The sequence below is a fragment of the Heptranchias perlo genome, chromosome 27 (genome assembly GCF_035084215.1).
Source record: "Heptranchias perlo isolate sHepPer1 chromosome 27, sHepPer1.hap1, whole genome shotgun sequence".
NCBI lineage: Eukaryota > Metazoa > Chordata > Chondrichthyes > Hexanchiformes > Hexanchidae > Heptranchias > Heptranchias perlo.
In genome coordinates this window covers 11,797,056-11,823,047 of record NC_090351.1, presented here as the reverse complement: position 1 = coordinate 11,823,047, position 25,992 = coordinate 11,797,056, and the positions used below count along the sequence as shown (strand labels likewise).

General features: G+C 41.0%; 1 protein-coding gene across 6 annotated transcripts in view; it reads right to left on the bottom strand.

Annotated features, from left to right (window-relative positions):
• Positions 1–25,992, bottom strand: part of pacsin1b (protein kinase C and casein kinase substrate in neurons 1b) — a 261,076-nt gene that overhangs the window by 31,355 nt on the left and 203,729 nt on the right. For all 6 annotated transcript variants that reach the window (XM_068007332.1, XM_068007334.1, XM_068007333.1 and 3 more), the window contains 5 exons: positions 22,871–23,027; positions 17,300–17,535; positions 15,238–15,393; positions 13,006–13,181; positions 4,047–4,167 (listed from right to left, as the gene is read on the bottom strand). In XM_068007332.1, the coding sequence (XP_067863433.1) occupies positions 4,047–4,167; positions 13,006–13,181; positions 15,238–15,393; positions 17,300–17,535; positions 22,871–23,027 (846 nt within the window). The remainder of the gene's footprint in view (positions 1–4,046; positions 4,168–13,005; positions 13,182–15,237; positions 15,394–17,299; positions 17,536–22,870; positions 23,028–25,992) is intronic.

Genomic DNA, 25,992 nt, shown 5'->3' with positions numbered 1-25,992 from the left:
ATTCAGCGTTACTATCTGAAAGAACTGGGACATAGTACCTGTGGGTTGGGAGGAGGGTAAATAGAACAGTCAGTGTTCCTATTTCTGATCACTGGAAGTATATGCGTGCAGATGCCGAGGAGGACAGAATCAGGTTTGGCTGATCTCTCTCTCCTCCCCGCTCCGCCCCTGGCTTGCCAACACCCACTGTCAAGGCTCACATGAAGAATGGTCAATTTGGTTAGGTACTGAAAGATACCTGGTACCCATGGGTCATACCTAGCAAGGAGTCAGCTCCTTCAGGGTAAGAAAAAATTATCTAATGAAAAAGTTATGAAACAAGCAAACAGCAATGAAATATTAGGGGGTGATTGGCTGCCCTGAATGCACAATGAAAAGCCCTTTTTTTTTTAAAACAGCAACAATAACCAACGTGGGACCAATAATCCTGGAAGGCCCTCTCCTTCCTCCTCCCCACTCCCTCCCCAAAGTGTACGAAACTCAGTTGTTCAGCCCCCTTTATAAGGGCAAGAGTGCCTCCATTTCCAGGGTTTTCCAGGCCAGGACCCTGGCTGCTCTTATTTCCACCCCTTAGTTTTATCCCAGTATCTGGATCACTGGCTGGTCAGGTGGTTGGATACCAAGAAAGTCTCAGCATGAGAAACCCCTCCCTTGACACTGTCCCCGTTTGAACTGGACAGGTACTCTGCTCATCACAGGCCCCACGGAAATTGTCTGGCTGGGCTGCACTTGACTGCCGGCCAACTTACCCGAGGCAAGTAGGTTGAAGGTTATTGGTGATCTTTAAACAGAGGAATCAGCTCGGACCATATCTAGATTTTAGCAAAAAGCTGGTGGGGTCTCCCATGGCATTATTCATTGGCAGTCTGGGGTACAGAACATGGTTGTAATGTTTAGTTGCCAACCTGTCCTTTTAGGGCCACAGCTGTAGGGAATCCAGCTAATTGTAGCTTCGTGTAAATTGCTGAGGTCAGTAAATTGCTGGCTCTGGCACAGAACCACCCGGGTTAAAATGCCTGATTTTCTCTTTTTTTTCAAAAAAAATTGTTGTGCATCTGCAACAAAGTGTGATGTCTGAAATCTGACACGCAAATCTTTAATACACAGATATAGCTTACTGGTAATGAATTGTGACATATGTGATACACATGTAGTACACATACGTCATGAATAATTAGTTACCAGCAAGCTGCATCAGTATATAAATGTCGAGCATGTGTCCATCACAAAATGATGCATTTAAAGTTGATTTTCAAAATGTTTTGAATATAGATCATGTTAAGACAGTGAGTCCAGCATACAGCCTGTTAACTGGGTGCATCTTAGGCTTTTATTTAAAATCGGTTAGTCATTCAGAGTTGGGAGGCAATGCTCCTCCAGTTAGGAATCTGGTCAGATAGAATAGAACGGAATCATAGAATGGTTACAGCATGGAAGGAGGCCATTCGGCCCGTTGAGTCCATACCAGCACTATGCAAGAGCAATCCAGCTAGTCCCACTCCCCTGCCTTTTCCCTGTAGCCCTGCAAATTTTTCCCTTCAAGTACTTATCCAATTCCCTTTTGAAAACCATGATTGAATCTGTCTCCACCACTCCCTCAGGCAGTGCATTCCAAATCATAACTACTCGGTGTAAAAAAGTTTTTCCTCATGTCACCTTTGGTTCTTTTGCTAATCATCTTAAATCTATGTGCTTAGTTCTTGACCCTTCCGCCAATGGAAACAGTTTCTCTCTATCTACTCTGTCTAGACCCTTTATGATTTTGAATACCTCTATCGAATCTCCTCTTAACCTTCTCTGCTCTAAGGAGAACAACCCCAGCTTCTCCAGTCTATCCACATAACTAAACTCCCTCATCCCTGGAATCATTCCAGTAAATCTCTTCTGCACCCTCTCTAAAGCCTTCACATATTTCCTAAAGTGCAGTGCCCAGAACTGGACACAATACTCCAGTTGTGGCTGAACCAGTGTTTTATAAAGGTTCATCATAACTTCCTTGCTTTTGTACTCTATGCCTCTGTTTATAAAGCCCAGGATCCCGTATGCTTTCTTAATCGCTTTCTCAACCTGTCCTGCCACCTTCAACAATTTGTGCACATATACCACCAAGATCTCTCTGTTCCTGCACCCTTTTTAGAATTGTACCTTTTAGTTTATATTGCCTCTCCTCGTTCTTCCTACCAAAATGTATCACTTCACGCTTTTCTGCATTAAATTTCATCTGTCACGTGTCCGCCCATTCCACCAGCCCATCTATGTCCTCTTGAAGTCTATCACTATCCTCCTCACTGTTCACTACCCTTCCAATATATTGCTTCCTGTGCCAAATCATTTTTTTCAATGAGAACAAAGATAGTCCCAGCAGATGGCAGCAGATAAGCAGCAACAAGAGGAAGGGTGGGCTAGGCCTAGAGGTGCATCCGTTGTAGAACCCATGGATTCATATCTTACAGGTGCTGCATATAAAGAGCAGAACCAATTTATCAGGAGAAGTGCTTCATGCAGATATTTACATATTACTAGTTTTCCTGGGCTGTGTATAAACAGGCCAAATAATAATAAATTTACACATTTAATCCTGGGAACTACAAAATAAAAGTTAAATAAAATATTTAAGTGGACAAAGCAATGGCAGATGAAATTTAGTTTGGATAGGTACAAAGTAATGCCACAGAAGAAAAATGGACAACACAAGTACCCTTGAATGGTGTTGAAATAACCAAGAATGACGTTGAGAGAGCCATCGGTTTTACTGGAATCACGCAATGAATGTCCAATCATTGCAAACAGTATGCGGCACTTACAGTACATGGCCAAAACAATACAAGTCCATGAAAGCCTTGCTTAAACTCTAGTCAGTGCTCAGGTCAGACATCAACTGGGGTACTGTTAGTTCTGGTCATCAAGACAAGGAAAGCATTCAAGCCCTGGAGGCAGTTGAGAGAGATTTATCCCCAGCATCAGAGGGCCGTTATAAGAAAAGACGGGAGAAACCTGAGTGTTTCAGTTTTGAAAGGAAGCAATGAAGAGTGCCTTGTCCAGCCATCAAATGGTATGATAAAAGTAGATCCAGAACACTACTTCAAACTAAAATGTGACAGTAGGACAAGGAAATGAGAGACAAGGGCATACAGGTTCAAAACAGTAAAAGGCAAATTTAAAAGTGATGTAATTAAGTTCTTCACACAAAGGGTGATCAGCATGTGGAATGGTAGTGTAATGGAGGTGAAAACCCTGGAATCATTTAAGAAACAGTTGGATACTGTGATTGGGGCATGTCTGTAGGTTCTTTCTGGATGCCAAATGCCCTTTCTCCACATATTAACCTTGTGAAATCAAAGAAAAGAACAAACACGTATTTACATAGCATCTTTCACGTGCTCAGGATGTCCCAAAGCACTTTACAGCCAATGAATTATTTCTGAAATGTGGTCGTTGTTGTTTTGCACGTAGCAAGGTCTCACAAAAAGCAATGAGATAAATGACAAGTTAATCTATTTTGCTGGCGTTTGTTGTGGGATGTATGCTAGCCAGAAGTCCCCTGCCTTTCTTTGAATTGTGCCATTGGATTTTTACCTCCACCTCAGCAGGCAGATTTGACATTTCAACTAAAAGATGGAACCTCCAACAATGCAGTGCTCCTTCAGTACTGCACTGAAGAGCACATAACCTACACTGGCCCAAGTCCCGGAGCAGGGCTTGATTGCACAATCTTTTGATTTAGAGATGAGTGCTACCACTGAGCCAAGCTGACACTACCAAATATTTTTCAAATTAAAAAATACTGTCACTGATCAACGTAACTGACAGCACAGTTTTTGATAATTTTGAATATTTGTACTTTGCCAAAAATCTTTTTCTAGTTTACTTTCTACTGTCACATTTTATTAAGCCATAGATTTGCACATGCAATGTACCTTAGCGCAGCATTCAGCAGTGAGGCACAGATATGTGTAAGACAGCTCTGCAAGGTCACTGCAATATTTAGACAAAAAAGTAATGTTTCCATTATATATGTGCTATTATGAGGATGAAAAAAATATTACCTCAAACTGGGGCCAGTTCATAGGCATTCCAGGTCCATGGGTACTGTTGAACCACTTTAGGTCCTCCTGTGTGTCTGCGATCCGGATTACCTGCTCCAGCTCTCGGTAAATGTTGGCATAACTACAAAAGGACAAATGGATAGATGGATAAATAGTAAATAATACCCCAACACTTCAACACATTTACTATTTGAAGTGAGTTAACCCACTCCCCAGTTGCACCATTGCACACACCCCCCACATTCATAACACTGTTGGAGTCACTTGGCTTAATTATGAAAGTTTTCCCTGCCTGGCCGAAGGTTGAAAGTTAACACAATGTTTGGGGGAGGGGGGAGGGAGGGGAACAAAAGAGAGAAATTGCAAAGAACTGCAATGTTGAGATATCATCCTCCAGCAGAAATACTAAAAATGAGCCTCTGCCTGGCTTGCAAGACAATAAAGATTCAACAATCGCTCAAGAAAATCCTTGCACTTCCCATGGACTCCAATCTCACTGGGCTGCCCTAGTTAATTACCTTTACATTTGAAAGTTGAGAAATATGGGTGAAAGGAAAAGATTTATGGTGTAGAACACCAAAAGTAGGAGAGAAGCTGAGGTAAATCAAGCAGTGGTTAGGGAATGATCAGCTGGTGACACAACCTGTGTTTATATAGCATCTTTAAGGAGATTGCCCCAGAGTATGGCTGAACTGCTGAAGGTGGACCAGAGGAAGGGGAGATGCAAAGGAGACCAGAGTCGGAAAATTGAAGGGTATGCACTCATATCCAGGGCTGGAAGAGTTTGTAGAAAAGCTTGTAGTTTCTATAAGGAAGGAAGACTTAAGAGGATCCTGAGACAGAACGAGTTAGCCAATGCAGTGTCATTAAGATTGCTTACTAGGCAAAAAACATCTTTCCTAACACCATTAGCTAACATCTCACGGATATTGTCATGTGTTTTTCTGGATTGCTCTTAATGTTAATTGGTTTACCTGGGATGCTGTAGCGACTGTACAACCTGACTCATCTGTATTCTGTAGGCAGCTCTGTTCCCTAGTTAGCATTCAAGAAGCATTTTTCGATTTCAGTAGTCTTGTTGTTTGAGCACTAATGGCTGTCATTTGTTGTAATCTATAATGTACAAATTTTCCCCGATTCAACACAAACATCACTGATGCCCCGGTTTCAATAAAAGGCTGGTCGCCTTGTATTGGTCACAGTCAGTGACTCCCTCATTATCTTCAAAACTTGGCATCTTTGCAGCAGCAGCTCCGTTATGTACATACTACACGTGAAGCAGCACATGCATTCTTATGTGGCACTGATGTGTGTTTGGGAAGGAAACAGAGTGCCTAGTTGACCATGTCCCTTCACCCAGCTGCACATAGGTCAGTCAAATTTCTGACATGGGTCTACTGACCTGGGGAGGGGTTGGTCTCACTTGTAGATAGGGTAATTTCAATATATATCATTTTGTGATATGCATTTGTTTCTGGGACGGTCAGCCCTCTGCTGTTATACTGAAGTGAACATGGAGCTACTCTAGCATTGAAGCACCCATCGGTCTCCAATGGAAGTGATGCTAGTGTGCCAATTTCCAATTTTACAATTATGCATCTTCACTGTATCAATGCAGCACAAAATGTATGGTGTAAAGGGGTCATTAATCAGAATGCCCGTGGAAAAACCCCCAAGCATTTGGCTTCAAGTATATTATTTAAAAGTTATTTTTCTCCCTGTAATACGTGATTGTATTACCTCCCCCGTTCAGTAATCCCAACACACACATGCTCGGGGGTCTTGCAAATCCGACGCAGCCGCTAAGAGGCACACAAGTAACTTGGGATTACTTCAAAAAATTTTCCTTGTGTAAGAAATACATCTGGTCTCTCCCCAACAAAGTAGCCATGGTGAAGGATTTTGCAAGAGAAACAAAAAGGTCCATTCATGCCCCAACACTCGGCAAAACATGACAAAGACAACCAACCTGCTGCACTACCTGTGCTTGCACTTAATTTAATTTTGTTCAGAAAGTGCTCTTTGCAAGAACTAAACCCCAATACTGCTGGGACTAGGTTGATTGTGAAGATATTAGTGCTATTGTACCCAATGTCCTATTTATTGTACATATGTATTCTACATTCCATCCATCACTAAGACTGCTTACTTCCATCTCTGCAACATTGCCTGCCTCCACCTGCCTCCACCTGCACCTCAGTTTCTCAGTTGCTGTAACTGTTATAGATACTTTTGTCAACTATTCCAACACTCTTCTTGGCGGAGCAGGCTCGAGGGGCCGTATGACCTACTCCTGCTCCTATTTCTTATGTTCTAACTCCAACCTCTACTCTCCATAAGCTATAATTTGTCCAAAACACTACTGCACGTATCCTGTCCCATACTAAGCTCCGCTCACACATCACTCCCATCCTCACTGATCTACAATGGGTCCCAATTCTCCAAGGCCTCAAATTTAAAATCCTCTTCAACTACAAACCACTCCATGTCCTCACCCCGCTTCATGTCTCCTCCAGCCTTACATTATTCTTAATGCTTTGTTCCTGTGCAATACCCCGACCCCCCATTGGTGGGGAAGCTTTCAGCTGCCTTGGTCCTAACTGATTTGAACTCCCTAAAACCTTTTCACCTCTTCACTTCTCTTGCCACAATTGAGAACCATCTCAAAACCTGCCTCTTCTAGCAAGTTTTTGCCATCTGCCTCAATCTCTCCCTCCCTGACTCAGTGTCTGTTTCCTTAAGCTTACTTACGAAGTATACATAGAAATAACAACACAGTAACAGGCCATTCGTCCCAACCAGACAATGCCAGCGTTTACCCTCCACGCGATCATATAGTACTGATCGCACTTACCCACCCTGTGTCTATACCCCCTCGCCTTTGTCCACCTATCCAATCTATGGGAATGTTTGGGACATTTCTTTATATTAAAAGGTGTTATATAAATGCAAGTTGTTTTTGATTTATTTGTAATACCAGTTCAAGAAACAAATCACTTCATTTGGTCATTTGTTGTTCGTTCCTTTCCAATTAGCTTAGATATTGTCTCTGCACCAAGTTTCTTCTGAGTCTGAATCTATCATACATCAGAAATAAGGCTGCAAGGTGTGTGTTTAAGGTGGCCATACCGAACACAAATTATCCTCAGTCAATTTTTACTTAGTTCTGGAATTTAAAGTTACTGATGATCTGTCATTTTATCATGAGAAACATTTTTAAACATTAGTGGGAACACAATTCTTCAAATTATCTCACACCATGTTATGAGCTCCAATCAGCAGACCATCTATGCAGCATCCGTGCTATTGCAGTGTATAGCTGTCATTCCAGTTATCTATCAGTAGCGCTGGCTGGATAGCTTAAAGCATCTGGTCACAGTGTGGGAGTACAGGGTACAAGGAAAGGAGTACAATTTGGCCCAGACAGATTAGAGTCTCTACTGGTGTACATTCTGCTATTCATTGCATGTGGCAATAGACAGATATACATGAAGGGTTTACAAGACACTTCAGTTAATCTTTGTCAGAGCCCAGCTTTTCACGTTTTTACACTGACATTGCATTTTAACCATAATGTCATCTATTTTGGTTGCTGGGAACCATGGGATTGAGGAGAATAAACATTCTCAGCATAAGCACATTACTGCAATGCCCGAGGGGCCTGATGTTGTTTTGTTCCATTCGCTCAGCCGGGGACTTAGCTAAGGGTAGACATTTGGGAGCCTTGTGATCATGCATCAACGGGTAGTAACTTTGACAGTTCGGTGGGCTGAAGCCTCGATCTCAAACTTAAGGCAGCGGACTGATCAATCGATTGACCTCTCGCTCACACACGGAGCAGGGCAGCTGTGCCCTACCAGGCAACAAGAAGCCTGGCCCAGCTAGCTTTGAATAGCTTAGCTAGAAATAAAGGGAACCTACATTCACGGAGTAAGTTACATTGTTATTGTTTTGCCATAACCAAGGAGCGTGGGAAGTTGATTGTTGTCACTGTGAAAACCATATACTGGTCATTCATGTATTTTATGTAACATAAATCAGTTATTAGTTTGATGCTGTGCTTAACTCGATAGAGTGCTTTTCAGTCTGCCTTCCGTAAAGGGAGGTGAATGTGGTGCCACAGAATATTTCAGCAGCTGGTTATATGGAGCAAAGGTTCTCTATTACAATCACTGGGTCATGTTATCATTACCTAGATATTGGGCAGTACAAGGCGCACACTGGATCGTAGGGGATGAGAGGTCCGCTTACAGATTGGACAATGACATGGAACCCCAAACGACATCTAGCACAAAAACCCCCAAATTATTTCAATGTGATTACAATGCTAGTGTTCTCTTCCACCCAATTCAAATCATCATGCTCCCACCTTAGATGGCCACCTGGACTATCTTATGTGCATTATAGCATTTTCTTGCTTTCCCCCTCTGAAATTTCCTTTCTCAAGTTTGAAACCCCTCATGAGCCAACAGAAGGCACACTTTATTTGGCAGGATCAGTTCTACTATGACTGTTCCTTTTCCCAAGATGGTGTACTGTAACCTTAATGAGCTTTCTTAGCTAGTTAGCTCAAACAGCACTCAAACTGAGGTTCAATCAAGTATTTTATTATGGGTTAATTTTTCCACCAATGGACTATGGTGGTGGGCTAGCATCACAAGTATTTGGATTTCAGGCCTCAGATATACTCCAGATTGGCAACTCATGCAGCTCCCAAACTTGAAATCTAGTTCTCACAGTACAGTAAGGTTTTTGAAATTATAGCTTCAAATTTTGGTCTCATGTCAGCACCCCAGTGATCAGTGGGTAACTGTGCTGCCAATGTAGATCATAAAGGTTTTGGGTTCAATACATTATTTGTGTTCCTTCTCAACTGTGATAAAATAAAGGAAACCTACATTTCTTCCTAATTTCTGTTACATTTGTCCTGAAACTAGTTAGTCATCATCAATGGTGCCTGCCTAACATGTTGGGCTGGATTGGAAGGTAGCAAATGTAACTCCGCTATTCAAGGGGGGGGGGGGGGGGGTGGAAAAGAGAGAAAACAGGGAACTATAGGCCAGTTAGCCTGACATAAGTAGTAGGGAAAATGCTAGAATCTATTATTAAGGACGTAGTAACAGGGCACTTGGAAAATCATAATATGATTAGGCACTGATTCATGAAAGGTATTCGTGTTTGACAAATCTATTGGAGTTTTTTTTGAGGGTGTAACTAGCAGGGTAGATAAGGGGAACCAGCGAATGTAGTATATTTGGATTTTCAAAAGGTATTCGATAAGGTGCCACACAAGAGGTTGTTACACAAGATTAGGGCTCATGGGATTGGGGGTAATATTAGCATGGATTGAGGATTGGTTAACGGACAGAAAACAGAGAGTAGGAATAAACGTGTCATTTTCAGGTTGGCAGACTGTAATTAGTGGGGTGCCACAAGGATCAGTGCTTGGGTCTCAGCTGTTTACAATATATATCAATGACTTAGATGAGGGGAGCGAGTGTAATGTATCCAAGTTTGCTGACGATACAAAGCTGGGTGGGAAAGTAAGCTGTGAGGAGGACGCAAAGAGGCTGCAAAGGGATATAGATAGGTTAAGTGAATGGGCAAGAAGGTGGCAGATGGAGCAAAACGTGGGGAAATGTGAAATTATCGACTGTGGTAGGAAGAATAGAAAAGCAGAATATTTTATAAAAAGAGAGAGACTAAGAAATGTTGGTATTCAGAGGGATTTGGGTGTCCTTGTACACAAATCACAGAAGGTTAACATGCAGGTACAGCAAGCAATTAGGAAGACAAATGGTACGTTAGCCTTTATTACGAGGTGGTTAGAGTATAAGAGTAAGAAGGTCTTGCTGCAATTACATAGGGCTTTGGTGAGACCACACCTGGAGTACTATGTACAGTTTTGGTCTCCTTACCCAAGGAAGGTTATACTCGCCTTAGAGGGGGTGCAACAAAGGTTCACTAGATTGATTCCTGGGATCAGAGATTGAATAAAATGGGCTTATATTCTCTGGAGTTTAGGAGTATGAGAGGTGATCTCATTGAAATGTATACAATTCTTAGGGGGCTTGACAGGGTAGATGCTGATAGGCTGTTTCCCCAAGCTGGAGAGTCTAGAACTAGGGGGCATAGTCTCAAGATAAGAGGTCAGCCACTTAGGACTGAGATGAGGAAAAATTTCTTCACTCAGAGTTGTGAACCATTGGAAATCTCTACCCCAGGGGGCTGTGGATGCTCAGTCTCAAGACCGAGATCAATAGATTTTTGGACTCTAAGGAAATCAAGGGGTAAGGCAAGTGGAGTTGAAGTAGGTCAGCCATGATCTTATTGAATGGCGGAGCAGACTCGAGGGGCTGTATGGCCTACTCCTGCTCCTATTTCTTATGTTCTGGATTGCTCTGTTCTAGAATCATGGATGCCCAGTAAAGAAAGCAAAGGAACTTCAGTCTTATGGTAAGAGTCAGTCCATTTAATGAGATTTATCGTTATTTGGTTGTACTCAAGGAGGAAAACTAATTTTTTTTAAGACAATGACCCATCTTTTATTCATAGCGCATATGACGTAGTTGATTTCTTTTTTTATTATCTCCCAGTTAAATTGGCTCTTGACATTTTCATTATTCACCCACTCTCATTGAAATGCCAGTATCTTTATTTGTATGGTCTGTCACTCTCACTAAGGTTAAGGTATTGATAGCTTTCTTTATAATTTACAAACTCCACATACTGAAGCTTTTTGAAATCATAACATCAAATTCTGGTTTCATGTCAGCTCCCCAGTGGTCATTGGGTAAACGTGCTGGCCATTGTGGTACTTAACCTCAAAGAACATGAGGGCCTTGGGTTAAATGCCTTATTTGCATTGGGTTAGCTGATCTCAGCTAGAAAGATGGTAAGAGCATTGCAATTTACCTAAGAGGGATCAGGCTTTTTAGGAGAGGGAAGAATAAAAGGAAATATATGCCAGATGATCATGTCTGTGTGGTCATAAGGTGAGGACAGGATTAGGACTGGGGTTGTGATGCCTCACATATTCAATGAGTCTGTTGACATTCACTATCTGCGCTCCCCTTCTGTGCGAGGTATAGGAGGGCCACTGACCCTTATGGATTTGTAATCCATCATTAGTCAGCACCTTCGGAAGAGGAGGAGAAGGAGAAGAAGAAGAAAAGGAGAAAAAACAAAGTTCATGAAAACGCAAATTGAAATAATTCCTCTTCCTTCCATCATTTTTATTTTTGAAACTATTTTAGGTTCTCTCCAAGGCACAAAACCATACCCAGGCAGAATGGATTTACAAGCCGTCTACTCAGAAGCTCCTGCCAAATCAGTTCTATAACCATTTGCTTGGAGACATAACAGAGCCTCCCGAGTTGCTTCTCCCCCTTCCCCAACAACACCCTCCCCCCTCCCCCCACAACCCCCGTAACACGCTATCACATTAATGCCGCTTGGCTGCTGATACTTATCTTCCCAATCATTGCTTAAGCTTTTTAAACAGATTTGAATGTAAATTTAAAAAGAACAATTATAGAAAAGGCTGTAAAAGTTCAGAAAATGTCATGAATTAAAAGTATATAAAGTTTCAGTAAGAAACAGTGTAAACCTCAGATAGTCCTGGTAACCAAAGATGTCAACGGGTGACAACCAGTTTGTCTCTCATCAGGTTTCATACATTGGAATAACTTCATCGTAAGGTGCTGTTGTAAACAATTTTGCTAAACATTTTGTACTGTAATTTTGCAATTTAAAGCATTTTTCAAAATAACTTCTACAAAAGTATGGCTGTAAATAATTATCAATCTTTAATCTAGAAGTGCTAACTCCACTTAAAACTATGAGCTGTTCCATGACAGCTTAGCATCTAGAGTATTGGCATCTCAGGCAAGATCGGAGCTCAAACCACCATCTTATCTGATGGCTGCATAAGCTCCTCTTTCATCCCTCAGCCATTTGGGAACTAGAACTGTTCTGAAATCCAGTATCCTATGTAAAATCTCCAAACTGCTGAGGCCAGCACCCAGCTGCACAATAACTAGTCGTTTGGGTTCCTGACTGCATAATGCATTTTTGAATATGTAATGACATCAGTGTGTTGTTGCACAAGATATTTTGGGGCAATGGCCATATGCATGTTTCTAAAATTCAAATCAATAAAGATTTTAATAAAATCATGCAAACTGATTGAAATGTGTTTTGTTTTATGTCACTATCAATCTCCCCTAAATATTGATGTATTGTATTGAGCAAATCTTATACATCTGCACTTTCCAGTTGTGGATTACTGCATTGATTCAGTAGCTAATGTTAGCACATTGTCCATTAGTTAAGTCTCCAAATATTTTATTGGAGCCAATGCCAGCTTTTCAAAAGCTGCTTTTGTGGATTTGGAATGGCAGATGCAGAGAAGTGTGAAATAATATATTTTGGAAGTAAAAGCAGGGGATGGACAAAAGAAATATGCAGCCAACACTAGTGATTCAGGATTGTGCGTGTCCTAAAGGGTATGGGTTCTCTGCTAGGGGCAGAAAATTATGGGGCTGCAGCCTCTGGTTCATAGGGGAAGTGAAACTTAATGGAATAGAGCAATTAAATGGAAAACAATGCCATCGGATATGGCGCAGCAGATGGATAAAAGGCCACATGTTCAGTGTTGTGAAGGGTACATTTAGAACAGATATCAAGAGTTATTTCTCTACACAGAGGGGCTCAAGAGCTGGAACAGGTTGCCAGGCAGAGTGGTTGAGGCCAGGACACTGGACTCATTTTAGAAATAACTAGATGCTGCCGTGGGTAAACAGGACTGGTGTTCTGGAAAGATGAGATCAAATATGTTGAAAATCCTTTTTCATCCCAACTTATCTTGTGATCAGTGCTTTTACCAGTGGGACAGCAATGAATTTAAATATTTGTGTAATGGATAGTTATGTATTCCATAGCTGTGGTTAATACTCACTTGTTGTTTTCGGTGAGGTTTAGGTGTCGTTTGATGTCTTGCAGCACCTCCCTGAAGAAAACCAGTCGTTTCTCCTCAAACTGCTGGCACTGTTCAAACACTTGCTCCATATTCTCCATGTACTGTGGTGTACATTTACTCAATTCATCCAAGGCCTTCTCGTACTTCTCTTTTGCCTATACAGACATTGATCCAACATAAATTATAATTTACAAGTTTGCATAAAAATCCTAAAATCACTAATCATCGTGGCAGTTGGGACTTCACACAAGCAGAATCCTTTCAATGAAAGCTGCACAGCCTAAATCCTTGAGCTACATTATAGAACCTGCCAAGAATCATCAATGCATTTTCCATGGAAGAACCAGAAACATTCAGACATTTAACACGGCTACAATTGATTCGACAGTTTTTGGAAATCTTTTGGAGCTGTCTTATTCAGTTACCATCAGTTCACCTCTAGAGGGCATCAGCATTACAAAAGGAAACACAAAAGGGCCACATTATCATCATGCAAGTACCAGCTCCAGTCTGATATCTCACAAAATAATGGAAGGAATCACCAGGCAATATATATGCAAACATTTTTGTAGTTATCCGCTATGTTGTAAATAAGTTATTTTCATGAAATTTAACCTCATCCACCCACTAGATTTACATTATTCAAATACAATACCATTATTCAAACTGTATACCCAATAGCATTTATTCTCAGCAGGCTTCATATAACATCATAAATTATATCACAGTACCCAACACCCAACAGTTGCTAACATGCAACAAAATATCTACAATGAAGAGGTGAGATGCTCCTAGTATTCCAGCCAAGGAGTCTTCAAGACCATGACGTTACACATCGGTGTACAGTCTCACAGATAACAATGAGATGCATAACCAGTTTTTAAAAAAAAAATATTGGGCGGAAGGAGGCAGTTAAAATGAGGGCAATCACTTACTCACTCTGATCCCATTGCCTTCCTGCCCTGACCCAATCTAAAACTGCTCTTCTGAGCGGGCAAGTGAGACACCCGCAGGAAGGAAGCGGGGTCCTTCTTTAAATATGCAGATCAGATATCGATGATGATGTAATCAGGACCTGATTGCAATATTAATTGGAGGTCTGATCAGGGGAGCAGTGACCGCTTCCCCATCAGGCCAGATCTGTAGTGGGTAAGGTTTAAAATTTTATTTTAGATGTCCTTATGGGCCAGGAGGAGCAAGAATGCTGCTCGGGACCTCACGTGGAAGATTTGGCTCTCCAAAACCCCCCTCCCCCCACCCCCCTCAGCTGACTTACAGGGATTGTTCCCTGGCTGCAGCCTCCTGCGCCAAATTTCCGGTCCCGCCTGCTGGCCAGGTAATGGATCTGGCCGGATTTGGGCAGGACTCGGAGAATTTATGGAAATAAGGTCCAGCCGTTAATATCCACTTCCCCAGACTCCCCACTATGGAGCTCGAGCGAACCATACCCACCCCCCCCTCTTTAAAATCGGGGCCAATGTGTAAAAGGCAGATTGTTATTCCACGGCTGAGTGTGTACTGCAGTTATATTAGTGAGTAAACTCTCCATTACTAAGGCGGCAGATGTGTGGCTTCAGCTAATTAAATGCATTGCTAGCACCCTCGAGTCTTTATATCACTATGCCTTCATTTCTCAGGATTACAATGCCATAGAAAGAATCATTAAGAGAATGGTAATAAAATGATAGTATTCATATATGGTCACACAAATATTCCTTTAGGTTATTTACCCTATAGACACCAAAACAGGAAACTAAACCGGTATCAAACATGTTTGATTTACAGTTAACATAATTTGTTTACAAGGGCTGAATGTTCACTAAGATAATAAGATCATTGTAATCCTTCACTTGCTAAGGAAATAATGCGCATAACTGGTTATCCAGTGTTAACACTATCTCAAGCTCATGACCTACAAATATGGTTAACACACAATACAAAAATGTACATATAATATTGGCTACATTTGGAATCCTCTGAATGGGAGCTTGGCTTTGCTTCTAATCCAACATTTAGACTGAATTTCATTGACAAAGTGGTGTATTGTGGCTATTTTGTATTTATTCAGGAATGCAATACAGAAACTGGGGCAAATTGGTAGAGTCCTTTCAGGCCACAGAAAATAACAGACTGAATATTGGAGTTTATTTGCACCAAGACATATCCATATACTTCAACATTAGAATTACCTTCTACACTCAGCAGTCTCACCTTCTGAACTTCCTGTTTGCATTTCTCCACCTTGTCTAGTAGTTTCTTCTGTTGCTCTGGAGTGACTGACTGCTCTGCCTTACTGTTTGCCTCCCTTGTAGCTGCCATCTTTTCCTCTTTACAGGCTAGGTGATAAGCCTTCTTGGTTGTCTCCACCTATGAAAAAAGAAGAAATTATATATAAAAGATTGAAAACAACTTTTTTGACAGACCTGTATCTATGAAATGTCTCAGATTCAACAGAAATTCCAATGGGACCCACAGAGAAAGAGGAAGTCAAAGCCCAATAATGAAAGGGGATTTAGGCTGCTATTTTTCTTCCCACCTTCTTTTGACATGGTTGCAGAATTTCTGAGTGGCCATGGTTATTGTTCATATAGCATATCTCAAAGTTCTGAATGCCAGGGAATAAACAGAGGAAGTGGAAGCATGCAAACAAAAAACAGTAGCAGCAAAAAAAATGGGTAGAAAGAGCAAAGTTGTAAGTTAAATAGAAACACTTTTTTCTTGGATGAAAATCTATACAGCCACCTTTAAATCAAAGGAGGCTTTCTACAAGGGGAGTCTCCATTTCTTTCACTGCCCTCAAGCTGGGAGTGTGCTATTCCTATGGAGAAGATTTCCACATCGTTCACCTGAGGAAGGAGGTAGCCTCCGAAAGCTTGTGAATTTAAAATAAAATTGCTGGACTATAACTTGGTGTTGTAAAATTGTTTACAATTGTCAACCCCAGTCCATCACCGGCATCTCCACATTATGGAGAAGCGGACAGTCCTTTCAGACAGGACTCCTGATGACTTCCCAGCAATACTGTTATCTAGTCACCAGCTGGGAAGATTGGAGCCCACTTACAGGGATTATTTATGAAGGAACTTTTGGAAATGGCTGAGGACAGTGGGGGAGGGGAGGAAAAGAGAGAAAAAAAGTTTTATTAGAGCCAGAAACCTGTAGCTGAAAAGACTCGACACCTCAACATTTGACACTTGAACCACCCAAGAAAGGTATATATTTGAAATTGTGTTTTCAGCACAATTCCATACACAGACACTTCTGGTCAAATTGTAATCATTTAATTGCCACCACCTCCCTCCCCGGGAGGACTTTCACCAATATAGGACACCATTAACCATACAGGAAAAGCAAAATATGTAAAAGCAATCTTCAGAGGAATTGTTCTGCGAGCTGGCAAAAATATCTCTTACTGAACCATTGGAAAAGATCAAATATTTCAAATCCAGTTTCGTGCATATTTTGAAACAAATTCACATCATAACTGCATCACTTTCTTGCAGAAGCTGAAATTTTGTTTGAGGCTACATTGGTTCTGGACCTCAATTTCCCCATTTTGGATTGAGATTAAAAAATGATTTTTTTTTATTATTGGGCGACATAGGGAAGATATGGAAAACAAAATAGGAGATAAGATAAGGAGCAGATTATGTTTTAAAAGCCTATAGAATATAGAACGAAGGGAAGACTGCAGGAGGCAAAGAATTCTAGTTTTACTAGTCTGGTTAGAATTGGATCATCCCAATCACTAGATGCATAGATTATCTTGGGCATTATAGCTAGCTATACCACATGACCCACTACTAAACCACACATATTAGGAAGGCCCCAGGTATCCTCCAAGCTGGCAGTAGACACATTACAAAAAGCTTCTGCAACATCAATTTTGGTCCAGGGGAAGGGGGTGCAGGAAAAAAGACAAAAAAATGGAAAATAAATGTTAGCTAGGATGTAATGCCCCACCTCACAAGTAAATGGAACGTGAAGAGTTGCTTTCATGAGGACAGAACACTGAAGAGAAAAGAAACATGAAATCCAATTCTTTTAATTCTTGCATACTAGTCACACATTTAAATCTTAAAATAACTGCAGCTTTATGAGTGAGGTAAAAGCTGCTCATTTTTGAGGCATTTGCAGGTAGTTCTTCCATATTTACACACCCTTCATAATCCTACTAAACTGTAGGAGAAATAGCTCATGTAAAAGACAGTAGCAAAGCAGTAATGAAATATCACTTAATAAGCCGTTTCAATCTGCTGAAGCTGCATGTTACCTCTTTCAGTTTTTTAGCCCAGGGTTTCTGTGCTTTCCGGAATCCATCTTCTGCTTCTTTTGTCTCTTTGAAGCCTCCTATCATCTGTTTGTGGAAGGAATCTTTCTGCCAGTTCTTGACCTTTTCAAAATCGTCACTGGTCAGTGCAGTTCTCACCTCCAGGTGTAGTTCACTTATTTTATCTGCCTCAGTCATCAGCGCCATCCAGGCTCTCTCCAGAGTGCCATATTGTGGTCCTAGAAGTGGTACAAACATCTTTCATCAGCCTAACACATACTTCAACCACTTTAATCCCAGTAAAGCTGCTGTTTAAATACTACTTCTTCTTCAAAGTAACATTCCAACTGATGGGCAAGATAAACTAGACCCCATCACAGCTCTAATAACAATCCTTTTAAGTAAATAGGATGGAGTGAAGATGGTCATACCTTCAGCCTAATTGAATTGGCCAAAAACACACACAAAGCAACTGGACTGAAGCACAAATTTCCCCAGTGCTCAAGACCCAAGATGACCCACTGGCAGTGTCACATGCACCTCTTACCCCTGCCCCCACCCCATAACATTTAAACGAATAACAGAAATGATTTATGTTTTATTCAGTTCATTTGAAAGTAGTGTAGCAATTTTCTGTGAAATGTTGACTCACGGTTTGAATGTAGACTGAAAATAAAAATATGTGACACCTACAATAGTGCTTTCCTTTCACCTCCAGACTGGTCTTATCCTTTTTAATAGAGGGTTATTGAGCAGGGAGGTAGCAGGCCTGCCCGAATAGTGTACAGTACTGAGGAAAATAAATAAACTTCAGGGAAATGTTTAGAGCTCTGAAAGTTTAATCCCAATCAGTAATTCCCAGTGATTGGTGTACAAAAATAAAAATCCAAGAACTGGTCTTATTCCAACACAAATCAGAACTTCTGGGATGGCTTCTGATGGCTCCCACTGCCTAACCACAATGGCCATTTCAGACTTCTGGCTCTGACTTTCAGCACTCAAGAAGTGATGCAATACAACTGGTGATTAAGACATGATCCTGTTACTGTCTTCTTCTCCTTTGCCTGGTCAAAGCTGCTGCATTTCAGAGAGAAAACCAGGAACCCACCATTTTTAAAAGTTTAGTAAGGCTACTGTTTTGCTGTTGTCATGAAAAAACATAAAGGAGTCACACAACACAATTCCCAAAACACCAATAAAAATCCCCAAAACTGCATGAAATAAAAAGGGATATTCAACATATTTAGTCACTGTAAAATTATGCGCATTAGTAACTAAAGATTTGATCAGTTTTGGTATTTCACCCAAAAACAAGTAGAAGAGGCTGTCCTCCATTAGACAGGTCAGGAGTGGGCTGCGTAGATAAGTACCAAGGATTCTCAGGGACCAAATGCAAAGTTTAAATTCATGTTCCCATTAAATTATCTGAAGTTACATATTTTCAAGGTGTCAATCTTGGCTCAGTGGTAACACTCTTGCCTCTTGAATCAGAAGGTCATGGGTTCAAGCCTTACTCCAGAGATTTGAGCACAGTGACAGATGCAGTAGTTTCACAAATATTACTCTTCTGCCATATTCAAACCCCACTCCAGAGACTTGAACACATAACCTAGGCTGACGCTTCAGTTGAAGGAGTGCTGCACTGTCGGAGGTGCTGTCTTACAGATGACACATTAGAGCTGAGGGGCCTGAGTTTCTCAGGTGGTCGTGGCACCAATATCACTAAAACAAATTATCTGGCCATTTATCATTGTTGTTTGTGGGATCTTGCTGCACGCAAATTAGCTGCCATTTTGTCCTACATTACAACAATGACTGCACTTCAAAAGTATTTTATTGGCTGCGAAGCACTTTGGGATGCCATGAAGTCATGAAAGGCGTTACATAAATTCAAGTTTTTTCTTCTTTCTTTACTAAGCTCTTTCTTTAGGTGAGTTCTAAAGGGCAACACTATCAATAAGACAACAGCACTAAGAGCAGCCTTTTCCCAACTTCCAAAGCCACAAAATTCAAACCAGCAAAGAAATATATCCACAATTAGAACTGAGGTGACTGTGGTTTGAGGGTTGGATCAGCAGGACTTGGGGATTGCATGTCACCCATGGGCCACAGTTTGGATGCCCCTAGTATAGGTGATGCAATTTAAGACAATATTATTAGAAAAGACTGCAGCACAGATAAACACTGCCCATCATGGATAAACACTGACTGCTGTACAGAAGATAGCATCTTTTTTGTAAAAAAGGAACTGAAACATTTACAAGTGCGATGAGTTTAAAAATGTAAAAAAATACCATATTAAGTGGCATACAGGCAGTAGTTTAAGTCATAGCTGCAGCTTAGATGAGTGTTAATCTTTTTTCTCCCCCTGAGAAATGGGCTCGAGTTTGGGCTGGAGCCTAGATATGCATCAATTTGGTATTTTAACTCACGCAAATCACTGAGCCGATATAGCACTGAGCAGTCACCGATTCTATAAATAAGATTTTTAAGTACTTTTTTTTAATATAAAGACTGAATTGCTTAGACTATTTCTTGCATGTACTGTTTAACTTTTGAAATTAGGGCTTTAAATTAAACACCGAAGGTATTACTGGTACTGTGCACATCATACACAGTGCGTGGCTTCGAATCTGCTGCTATAATAAAAAGGATTTACCAGCCTGAATTTTTTTTTTAAAACTTTGTATACTTTTCAACATGGCCAATTTAAAATACAAAAAATACAAATATAAAATGACATTTTGGGCAAAGACACAATGCTAAACAATGCCAGTCAGACCAGAGGGTCCCTGGTTTGAATCCAGGTCAGTACTGAGTTAGCTAAGCTGAAACAGGGCAACGTGGATGCTATAATTGGCCTTGGGCATGGGGGAGGGGAGGAAGAAAAGAGAACAGTGAGCCAGCATTCCAATCATGTTACAGAAAAAGCATTGTTGAGTGCCAGAAATGGCTGCGGCACCTGGGCAATGACAAACAGTGGGTGACATCTGAAAGTACCAATACACCTAGGGTTTTTAATATTTTTTTTATTTAAAAAAAACAATTCCATAAAGTGCTCTTTCAAACCTTTTTCTTCAAAACAAGTCATCCACTGTGTGTCACCTTATCTTCAAACTTAAACACAAGCTTGCGTCAGTGATATTTAATGTATCATAGGGAATGAATTAAATATGAGATACAACTTTAAACCTTCAGAGGCTTTTACAATTATTTACAAATAATCCAGGATTAGTGTCTTTATCCAATTTTCGGCAGCAATCAAGCAAATCGCATATGTCCTAATTGCATTCTCAAATATTTTCTTCACCAAAATATATTTAAAAGAAAATCTACAAAACAATAATTATGCTGGTTTCTATGTAACCAAGTTAGAAAGCTAATAGGTGTTCCATCTATTCTTAGTAAAAGTGGTTTCCATAGCAACCCAAATTACATAGAATAAAGCTTGGCAATTGGTTATAATCTGACTCTTACATTAATATAAATGGAATTGACAAATAAATGGGAGAAGTGATGTACATGATTTTAGTTTGGAAAAATAAGTGGAATTAATAGTAAAATATGTGTTTTTGCTCCATCTACATAAAAGTCACTGCCGACAGAGAAGACACAAGACTTCGGAAAGGCATATAATGTATAAACTCAACTAAACATCAAAAATCATTACAGGTGACAGGGGAGAAGGTTAAGTATTTGCTGAATTAGCCTGCCCCAGCGCCAGGTTCAGTAATACACAAGGTAGCTGTGTGAGTACAACACAAAAATACTGGACTCAACTGGGAGACTAAGATTCCCTCAGTGACAGAGTAAAATTTGCAGTCTTGCCAGGATATCTGGAGAAAAAAGGGCACAGCTAACTGGAGAACCCTCTTCCCTGCACTGTTCCTGGTGAGCTAAAAGAGTAGGATTGATATTATTCATGGATATCCTTGCAGCAATAACCATCCACATAAATTGAGGGGGAGAGAGAAAAGAGAAAGAAAAAAAAGGCATGGCATAATGAATCACGGACCATGCAGTTTGTCTCATCAGAGTAAGCAGGTGGTCTAACAAACTCATGCCATCGACGTCTGGTTAGCACCAGCCAACCAAAACATATTCCTTTAAACAGAATAATAGGAATGGTCACTCAAGTATATCTCCCAAAACTCTACTATAGTCAGAGGGTAAAAGGGCATCAACATCAAGCCTACAAATATATTTTTTTTAAAACTTAGGTAGGTTTCCCAGATTCTGTGAAACATGGAAATTGTTTCCCGTGCATTTCCATTGTAACATGGAAATTGCAACACAAAGTTTAGAAACCTTGGAAATGCCCCTGAATAGCATTCCACCATCTTCCCCTTCAATGACCCTCAAGTACCTCACAATACACAATGTTCAGCGAGTACAGTGAATTTAGCTGACAGGTGCTGTGCAGACATTGGATTGTGCTTTGAACAGAAGAGTTCTTTTTCCCCTATAGATTTTTTTCTTTCCTTTTTAATTACAGTCTAGTTCTAAACAAATGATAAATTCTCTGCAGACTGGGAAATTTTCCTTAATTACTTGCATTGAAATGAACAAAAGGAATTTCACTTTTTTTCCCCTCTGAAAATATCTAAGAATTTGTGTAATTATGACTGGCACATGCCACACACATATGGGGCTTGATCCCTGACTGGTGATTGAGAACTGTCTGAACAGCAAGGGGGCTGGAGAGAGAACAGGGGAAATCAGAGCTAGCTTAATAAGGGGCACAGTATGCCAACTGTAGCTGTAACCAGAATGTCAGGGCCAAAAGTCAAAATAGTCCTATGCAAGGAAGGTACAATGTTCGTTTTTCCTCAAATGCTGAAAATACTCAGATAAAGAAGAGCAAAGTACTTTCCTCAGATTACTGACTGTAAATTGACTCAGACATTCCAAAGCTCACCAGTCAGGGACCAAGCCCCAATATGTATATGGCATGTACCAGCCATAATTGCACAAATTCCTACATATATTTTGGAGGGGAAAAAAGGTGAAAATCCCATTCTTCATTTCAGTACCTCTTACCCATGCAAGTAACTAAGGAAAATGTCCCAGTCTGTAGAAAACTAGACTGTAATTAAATCAGAAATAAAAAAAAATCTATAGTGATAAAGGGCCATCCTTGTTCAAAGAGCCATCCAATGTCTGCAAAAAAAAAAAATAAATAAAAATCACATGGCAGCCCCAGTGGACCTGCCTTTTTGGACTTCCTCCTCTTCACGGCCATTCCAGTTTCATTCAGTTTAATATGGTCAGAAATGCAGACTGGAGCCTTGTTGGAGCTACTCAACCGAGAAAACGCACCACTGACTGGTTATGCTGCACACTTTGCTGGGAGCATATTTCACCCACTTTCTTCTCAAATAACATTGGACGGTTGTAATAATTAGAATGGTTCGACGACAGCAGCAACAAAAGGATTTTGCTGCTTTAAAACACTGACCTGCACTTTTTTTCCCAAATATTAGTTCAAGTGAAAATAATACTTCTATTTTTTTTTAAATATGAGATTACAATTTAACCATATGTACATGCTGAGCACAATACTAGTTGACATACCTTTCTCAATGAGTTGTTTCCACCTTTTAGACCAGTCAGTCAGCTGCTGAGAGTAAGATTTCTCTATCTTAGCCCGCTCATTGACACAGTTCATAAGATCATTGCACAACCTGTGTCCATCATCAATACGCTTCACTGAGCGCTTGTAATTACCAACCTGCAAAGAAAGTGCAAACCTTCATCAGAACCAGTGGAAGTATGAAAACTCTCAGGTTACAGATACTCGGCTGGTTACTGTTCTCTACCCAGCTTAAAATGGAACTTATGGCCTTATTAAATCACTGCTTCCTCCAGAAAGAAAAATGGATAACCACCTCAAGTTGTCTTTTCAGGCTCCTCCAGAGGCAGTAGTGCCAGGCTGAACATTTAGCCTGCTGTTTTCCACTCTCTGGCCTTTATGGACACTGTCCATCTGGAAATAATGTCATAATTCATAACTTTCAAATAAATAAGCATGTGCAAGATTACTCAGATACAGCTGTTTCTCTGGTACCACTCATGATGTGGAATCTGCTTTGAAGATGTAAAACTGGGGAGGGTGACAGAGGAGAAAAAAAAAAATTTCACAGCACTAGGGGCTCAGGCAAGTTACAGAATCAATCTACTTGAAGCAGTTCGGTGAAATAAAAGGCCATTAATGAAAAAGCAAAATTAAGCATCCCCAATAAAAACATCAGATGTAGAGTGATGTTTATGAAACTCTTGTGTACAGAAAAATAATTTATAGTAAATAGTTACACAAAATAAACCATGCACCCACACTGGAAAGAGTAATAAAACGGAGGTCTGAACATCAGTTCTATTATTTAAAACTAGATTGGCTTCCAACACTGCCTCTGGAGAGACTCTAGACTCCCAACCTTTAATCTAGCACAGTCTGAATCATTGATCAGAAAATGTAAAATAAGGATATCAGGTATGCTGTTTTTAAAAAAACTAGCAATGCAAATCACTCAAGAGAACCATCAAACCCCATCTCTACATTGCACACGAATCATCTCAATGCCTGTGGCTAGAAGAGATATTCAAATTCACATCATGGAGTGCAGGGGTGGAAAATGAAATAGATTACCACAGGGTGAAGAGTGGCTCAACTGTTACAGCAGTTTGACTTTCAGATCCACCTCCCCCAAACTGATCACAAGATTTTTGAGCTATGTCAAAAAAAAATCCAGCGTTATCGGTATTTAATAAAATTCTCTGTAAAAACGGAGTTCTTACTGGAATGGCATGGAGACTGCAAAAACAAAAACCTGAGTTGCAGAGACACTGGTCCCAAAAATCCACAGGGGGAATCCTGACTTAAGTGCTGGGAAGGATCTGCTAACGGCCTACATTCATGAGGTTGGAGGGAGAGGCCAGGTGGCTTGGGCCTTTGAGTCTTTCGGGGTGCATCTAAGGAGAATTTTGGATCTACTTGAAAACACAGGTTGAGCATGCTCACCAGATCTCGCACAAACACTGATTGAAAGGTCATGTGTTCAGTTCCATTTGCAACCCCGTAGATAACGAAGCAGTCCGTGCCCGCATGCAGCAAGACCTGGACAACATTCAGGCTTGGGCTGACAAGTGGCAAGTAACATTCGCGCCAGGCAATGAACATTTCCAACAAGAGAGAGTCTAAACACTTCCCCTTGACATTCAACGGCATTACCATCGCCAAATCCCCCACCATCAACATCCTGGGGGTCACCATTGACCAGAAACTTAACTGGACCAGCCACATAAATACTGTGGCTACAAGAGCAGGTCAGAGGCTGGGTATTCGGTGGCAAGTGACTCACCACCTGACTGCCCAAAGCCTTTCCACCATCTACAAGGCACAAGTCAGGAGTGTGAAGGAATACTCTCCACTTGCCTGGATGAGTGCAGCTCCAACAACACTCAAGAAGCTCAACACCATCCAGGACAAAGCAGCCCGCTTGATTGGCACCCCATCCACCACCTAAACTTTACCACCTCACTCCCTTTACCACCGGCACATCGTGGCTGCAGTGTGTACCATCCACAGGATGCACTGCAGCAACTCGCCAAGGCTTCTTCGACAGCACCTCCCAAACCCGCGACCTCTACCACCTAGAAGGACAAGAGCAGCAGACACATGGGAACACCACCATCTGCACGTTCCCCTCCAAGTCACACACCAACCCGACTTGGAAATATATCGCCGTTCCTTCATCGTCGCTGGGTCAAAGTCCTGGAACTCCCTTCCTAACAGCACTGTGGGAGAACCTTCACCACATGGACTGCAGCAGTTCAAGGCAGCTCACCACCACTTTCTCAAGGGCAATTAGGGATGGGCAATAAATTCTGGTCTTGCCAGCGACGCCCACATCCCATGAACAAATTTAAAAAAAAACAACTCTGAAGCAGTGTGGGACATCCTGGAGAGTCTCCCCTTCTGATGTTACCTTCCTGTGGAGAAGTAGCTTGGCTTCCATTTGCTATCTCCACACAATACTGCAATGATTGGGAAATTATTAGCATAGGATGGGGACAGGTAAGAGGGGGAAAGAACCAAACCAAATCTGTGTCCCAAACCTTTACATCATCGTGCTACTTACCTTGCCCTTTATACTAAACATCCTGGGGCAATAATTATACAGATGCTGCATTTCACTTTTAAATGTCTGTGAAAACGACAGAACAGAATGCATTTTGTAGCACCTTTCAGGACATCACAAGGTGCTTTAGAGCCAATTAATTACTTTTGAAGTGTTGTCAAATTTGTTTTTCTAGGCAAACACAGCGGCCATTTTGCACACAGCAAGATCTCTCAAACTGCTGAGATGAATGACCAGTTAATCTGTTTTGGCAGTGTTGGTGGAGGGATAAATGTTGGTCAGGTCATTGGGAGAACTTCCCTGCTCTTTGATAAGTACCAAGCAATCTTTTAAATCCACCAGATGGGCCTTGATCTATCATTTCATCCAAAAGATAGTCCCTCCAATAATGCAGCACTCCCTCAGTACTGCACTGAAGTGTCAGCCAAGCAGACACTTTGTACAAGAGGTTGTATTTATTCTGACTGCTTAGAACTGCTGAAAAAAGTATGAGAATTATGGAACAATGGTACAGAATGATTATATAATTTCAATTTTTGGGGGGAAATACACAGCAGC